The 6,818-nt window shown below is 42.9% G+C and overlaps 1 protein-coding gene across 1 annotated transcript in view; it reads right to left on the reverse strand.

Moving 5' to 3' along the window:
• The window catches only part of RELN (reelin), a 233,623-nt gene that overhangs the window by 121,304 nt on the left and 105,501 nt on the right, over window positions 1–6,818 (reverse strand). The window contains exon 9 of the mRNA XM_017745972.1: window positions 5,063–5,303. Coding sequence (XP_017601461.1) covers window positions 5,063–5,303 — 241 coding nt within the window. The remainder of the gene's footprint in view (window positions 1–5,062; window positions 5,304–6,818) is intronic.

Here is a 6,818-nt window from a genome sequence, read left to right on the forward strand (position 1 = left end):
GGGAAGTGCGCTCATGTGAGGTGCAGCAGGAAGTCTGCCCGTCTCTTCCCAGGAAGATGTGGTGGATAAGGGCTCCTGCGAGGCAAGCAGCTGGCTAGAAGGCCGGGTCTGGCCCACAGACCAAATACTGCCGCCTTATATCTTATTCAAAAAACAAAGGAATCTTGTCAGATGTGTCTGTATCTTTGTAATGTTGACCAATATAAGGTCATAGCAATTTCAGTTTGCCATTTTCACACTGGCATACGTAGAACATCACCTCTCCTCCTTCAAACTATTTGAACTTATTCAGAAAAGGGATACCCGAATGCTTTTTTAAACAAGAATTTAAAAGCAAAAGAAAAGGAAAAAAATCTTGTTCATTTTAGCACAAACCCAAAAGAAATATATATGGAATATCAGGATGTTTGTTTTAGAAGATTATCCAAAGCCATTCCATTAATTAACAGAGTATTCAGACATTTGGAAATCTACTTTGGAACAAGAGAGAGTCGAATAGCTTAATCAGCCTTTCTTTTTGCCAAACTCTCAGGCTTGCGTGCATGTCTTCTCTGCTCAGCAACACACAACAACACAGGTTCAGGAAGGACTTGCAGATCTAGGCTGTGCACAGTCCTGCTCTGCTCAGGGTGTGGTAAAAGGTCGTAGTGTTTTACACACATTTTCAGCATACTTTTCTGAGTGTGAGTGTTTAGTTCTCCCACTTATTTTATGCAACTTTCTCTTCTGTTACACTGGCATGCATATCTGGGAAATGGATGTTCTGGGAGCTGGATGGTGATGACCTGTTACTTAAAGGGCTTACTGAATCAGAGTACTGGGATTGGAATATTCTCAGTGTTTATTGGTCATGTCCACAGTCGTGAGTAACAGGGACCAGTTACCATTCCCTTGTCCTAAACCCAAACTGCTCAGTGAGGCTGGCACACACCTGCTGCCCTTGTCCCATCTCATGCCAGGCTGCACACACAGAGCTCAGCACCAACAGCCCCAGCTGTAGTCCCCAAACCCTGCAGACCAAACAAACCAAGCTGCCAGCTGGATGGCAACCTGCAGCCACCATGTGAAGAATGGCTGCAACTACTGTGAGACAGCAATTCTGTAATCTGACTCTTCTCAAAGATGATAAGTGTCACTGGGTTAACACACCATGACCAAATACATTGTCACTGGTGTCTGTAATGATCCATACTGCTTTATCTCAAGGTGGAAAAATTCCAGAGACAAGTGGTTTGGTCTCCATGTTACTTTTGTGTAATCAAAGCACTGCAGAAACATAAACTGTAAGGCTGCTGAGGTTGCCTCCCTTTTGAAACTCAGTTTTTGAGCTTGCACAACCCATTTTGGACTAAAGCAATCAGAGAAAACAAAAAAACTTGCAAAAATTGTACTTCAAAGCTCAACAATTTCTGGTCCAATATAAAATATATATGGAATGCCCACTGAAAGCTGAGATCACTTTTCTGTTCTATAGGAGTAGAGATTCAAGGAGCATTATTGACAGAAGCACAGCACTCTTCCCATGCATTTCAGCAATCTCAACCACCAGAGCAGCAACCTAACCATGCTCAGCTGTGAGGCTGTGCTCACGCTCAGAGCTGTCACTGGAAATATTGAAACGCAGTCAGGAATTTATCCTGTTCAACACCCTTCCACACAGTCCGACACAGATAAACACGTTCCAGTGGATCCAATTAATCTCCTAAGGGTTGCTTGGCCTTGCTAACAGCATCTCTCCTGCCTTTTGCTGTCTTCTTTGGAACCAAAACACACAAGTTCAATGGCTTAGCTCTCAGCTTGCATCCCATTTCAGTAGCCAGGTCCAGCTGCGTCTGCAACCAGCCATGTGCTTTCAAACGAGTAGCAACTGCTCCTGACGGCCACAAGAAACGTAAGGAAATCCCTGGGCCAAGCTCAAGCAGACTGGGAGAGGAAGAGAAACTGCTTCCCAAGCTGGGCACAGGAAAGTTCCCACAGTGTTTATTGAGAACACAGCATCCAAACCCACCAAATCAGAGTGAATGCATTGCTTCAAAATTCCCAGTAATACTTGCACTGTCCACTCCAGTGGCAATATCTTCAAGGAATGTACCCTCATATATAAGCCAGGTACTCAGTAGGCAGCAAGGATGACACCACTCCTCTGGGAGGTGACAGTCTGCCTAGGTGGATGCAAACTCTGCTATGTCATTTGCTCTCAAGGACAGGGAGTGGCCTAATCTTACGCGTTAGAGCCTCAAGAAAGATTTTTAAAGCTAGTCTTTCTAAAATACTAATTGAGAGAAGACAGGAGGGTAGGAATTTAAACTTGTATGGCACAAACATACATGGCTTGGGTGTCAGAGAAAAGGTCTTGTGAGCTTGAAATGAAGTTTGGCATTGCAATAGTGACTATGGGAACTTCTTTAGGCACATAGGTGAGAGTTAAAGGTACCATGATACAGCAATGAAACTTCATAGAATCATAGAATACCCTGAGTTGGAGGGTACTCAATGAGATTATAAAAGTCCAACTCTTGGCCCTCCCCAGGACATCCCAAGGACTACGCCATGTGCCTGAGAGCATTGTCCAAACACTTCTTGAACTCTGTCAGGCTGGTGCTGTGACCGCTGCCCTGGGGAGCTGTTCCAGTGCCCAACCACCCTCTGGGGGAAGAACCTTTTCCTCATAGCCAGCCTAAACCTCCCCTGGCACAGCTTCATGTAATTCCCTCAGATCTTACCACTGGTCACCAGAGTGAAGAGATCAGCCCCTGCCCCTTCGCTTCCCTCATGAGGAAGCTGCAGTCAGCTATTGAGACCACAATTTGCTGATCTCTTAGTAAAAATGTTAAGAAAAAATTTAAATTGCTATACAGATTTTGTGGACAAAGATCAGGACTATTTAGCAAGTTCTTGATGTCTGGGAAGCAAAAAGACTTGTAGAAAAAAGGGAACTAGAATTATCTGTGATGGAAGCTACCCCTGTAACACTGTTAGGGTTTCTCAAACATTATTCTGTAGGCCAATGACTTTGGCCATGATAGAGAAATCTCCTAAAGCCTTCCCCTATGTCATATTTAATGTCATTAGCACAATCTACAAGGATTCTTAGCTTTCTACTTTTACAAAATACCATGTTTGTGATGAACTGAGATTAGAACTAAGTGTTTTAAAGAAAATAATAAAAGATTTTGAAAATTTTTATATGACATTCCAAACATGAAAAGCTAAAAAAATTGTCAAAAAATTGTTCTTGGTGTTAGAATGCTACAACAGGTTTTATGCTGATCTGATGTAAATCTTGACCCAATTTATAGTCTTGCTTTTGACATAACATGAAATTCACATTGCAAAATCTGTTCAAATTATATTTGGCAAGATTGTTCCTGAAAATCTGAGGGAGACTGCAGCAACAGCCTTAAAAATGAAATGAGTAAAGGAGTGCTCTGGTGACAACACAGACACACTGCAGGGTCCCATGAAGAATAAAAGCCCTGCCTCACGTATAGCCTTAATCCAGCATGCCTACGCCACAGTCTTACACATAGCCTCAACCTGGTGTTGGTGGCTACACACAGTCAGATGTCAGCTGTGAACAGGCATTTGCACATTTCACTTGTACCTAGAACAGAAGATAAGCCTGGAGGAACGGCATGTTGGTGAAACCTCACTCATGTCACATAGAAGGCTTGAACTTGATGGGATTTCTGTCTAGAAAAGCTCAGTGCTCAGTGATCTCCAGGTTTAGGTCCTTTGTCTTTCACAAAAGCCTAGTTGTGTAGTGGCACAAACTGGCTGAGTTTAACTAAACAAACCCCAAAATAGCCTCCACAACCAAACAAAAAAAATCCTAAACTGCAACAAAAAAAGAGGGTTATTTGCTAAAGTTTAGATGTTGCTTATACATGTTTCAGAAAGAACAAGCAGTGTTTAGGCTTGGTCAACTGAGAAAAAGTAACTCTGTCTGTAGTACATTAATTCTTGCTTTCCTTTCACACCTTCACATATGTGGGCTGGGTTTCAAAATCCAGACATAAGACTGACAAAACAACAAGTGTGAACTGATCACATAATGTTCATTAAATATGCAGGACATTATTTGATTCTAAAATCTCATGTAAAAGCTTTGCCAATGTAGTTTAAATGACCTTGCTGACGTGAAAAAAAAAAAGCCAGTAAAATGGTACTATGAGAAGTACATTAGTGGAAATATTTATTTCTAAAACTATTAATTTGAAGCCATTTGTATCAGGTTCTGTGGGAAAAGGATGAGACCAAAACCAACCTCTTAACTGCCCTCAGTATTCGACATCTGTTTCCTGTGCAATTGCCAAAACCATTAACAGCATCATAAATGAACCCTGACATCAAAATTGCTTTTGTGAATGAAAATAGGATGAAACCAGAAAGTCACCAGCTGTTGAACTTCTGTCTGCTTGGAAACATAGACAGCAAGAATCCAGTTGTTTTCCAAATATTGCACAACTCTGCATGTGAAGGTACACTATGCACAAAGATCTTGTTGGGCTCCTCAGAGTTTTTCTCAAGAATGGATCTTGGTCTTGCTGTATCTCAAATATTAAAACAGGATTATACTGAAAAAGAAAATCTTAGGGAGCAGCCACTACCTGAATACATGCTGCAATGGAGATGGGATATTCACAGACAGAAAAAGTGGGGAACTTTATTTTTTGGTAATAATTTGTGAAGTGAGTAGCTGTAGCTGAAAAACGCCAAGATAAAAAGCAGGTATTTAAAATATCTAACAGAAAGATTTGAATTTGTTTCAAAAATATTGCACTGTTTTGCTAAAAGGAAGCTGTTTTCCATTTTCTGTTACATGATCTCTGACATGACAGTATAAACTGACTTTTAGTTTTGGTCATGGCAGAAAAGTTGCATTGTTTTAGAGAGCCCCAATGGGACAGAGAAAGGGTAAAAACAAAGCTAAAAAGAGCCCAATGCTAGAAGCAGATGGAGTTGCCTGAACACTCTTGTGATCACAGTTTGGTTAGCTGTTACTGTCTTCTTCCACTTACAAGAGTAATAATAACATTAAGCCATGGGAAATCAGACTAACCTTAACTGTGGCCCCAGGAAAGAAAAGCCAGTTGCCAGTATCCACAGGATCCAGATTATCTTCTAACACAACTTTTCTGTGAGCAGCATTTATGATCAGGATGTTGTCCAATGCCCAACAGGCTTCATACACATCACCAGCATGAACATAATCCTGTTTCCACTGAAAATGGATGTTCTCCCCTTTAGCATCTTCAGGAAGGTACAAGATGTGGATGATTGTGCTGATGTTGGATGGGGCACTGAAAAACAATGATAGGGAATTAGACCAATTTTAAGTCATAGTCAGGAACACTTTTCCCTCAATTAACACATTTGCTAGGTGTGACACGGTTGTGCTGACATCCCTTGTATGCTGATAAAGCTTCTATGGAGATGAGAAAATACCTGCCCTGAGGCAGAGTCCCCACTGGGCGAGGCAGTGCACATCCAGCCCAAACAGGCAGCCCTGCTTCAAAGAGAGTGCAAGCTAAGGCAATAAACAACAGATCAGTGCAGATGTTTGGAGAGCAGGAAGACAGAGCAGGACCACATCCATGCTCAGTGCTGGTTACAGATGGTGACTGGGTATGGTCAGGTATTTTGCAGCTATGGCCAAAAGGAAAGTAAAGGAAGCTGATAACCAAAACAGGTCTCACAAAATGTGATTTTTACTTCATCAAAAGAATCTGCTGACTTCTGAAGTCCCTTGAAGATTTGGAGGGAGCAGAATGGTTGGAGAGAAAAGCAGGGAATTTTCTCTGACAAACATGTCCTTCCAATCTCACACCCCTGCTGTCAGGATAATTTTGTGGATGGGGAGGGCCAGATTGTCTTTCTTTCCATATTCTGCTTTAAGAACAATACAGAAGAAACAAGCCATTTGTCCTCTCTCTTGCTGCTGAAAATGGAGAACGAGGGGTGGAGAGTCAGACCTGGAATAATGCTATTAGGCAATGATTAGGACCTTGAGCTTTTCTTCAGACACCTGTCTTCAGAGCTGTTAAAGGATTGAGGTTCACTCCAAAGAAGCTGAGGATGCATGGGAGGCAGGGAGGAGGTGACCTCAACTGACCAAAGGGCTACTCCAGACCATGTGATCCCATGCTCACTATATAAAGTGGGGGAAGAAGGAGGAAGGGGGGATGTTTGGAGTGTTTGTCTCCCCAGGTCACCGTGACATGTGATAGGGGCCCTGCTCTCCTGGAGATGGCTGAACTCCTGCCTGCCCATGTGAATGCACAGCTTTTGCTTTACCTATTAAACTGTGTTTATCTCAACCCATGAGTTCTCTGGCTTTTACCATTCCAGTTCTCTCCCCAGTTCTGCTGGTGGGGGAGTGAGTGCCTGTGTGGGGCTTGGCTGCTGGGGGGGGCTAAACCTCAATAACCACCCAGCAAGTGAATTAGCTACATTCAAACCTCAGGCTGCAAGGAGTTACAAAAGTGACGTTTGCAAGATGTCGGCTACTCAACGTTCTATCTGCCTTGGTAGTGATGTTTTGAAGGCTGAATAGTTTGTCAGAGACAATCCGGAGCTTTTAGGGAAAAACGGTACCAATAGCTTCCTTTTATAGCAGAAAACAGAGGAACTTCTCTTTTGAAAGCAAAGCAAAATACTGAAAAGCAACTGCCTTTGTCCGATATTCACACCCAGGATCTGCCCCCACGAATGGCCCTGCCCTTGCTAAACGTTGTGTCTGTCACCCTCCAGAGCGGCGCGGGCTGAGGCCTTGTCCCTGCTTCTCCCAGAGCACACACACAGCACCCGCTCCTCCC

The sequence above is a fragment of the Corvus brachyrhynchos genome, unplaced genomic scaffold (assembly GCF_000691975.1).
Source record: "Corvus brachyrhynchos isolate BGI_N302 unplaced genomic scaffold, ASM69197v1 scaffold239, whole genome shotgun sequence".
Lineage (NCBI taxonomy): Eukaryota > Metazoa > Chordata > Aves > Passeriformes > Corvidae > Corvus > Corvus brachyrhynchos.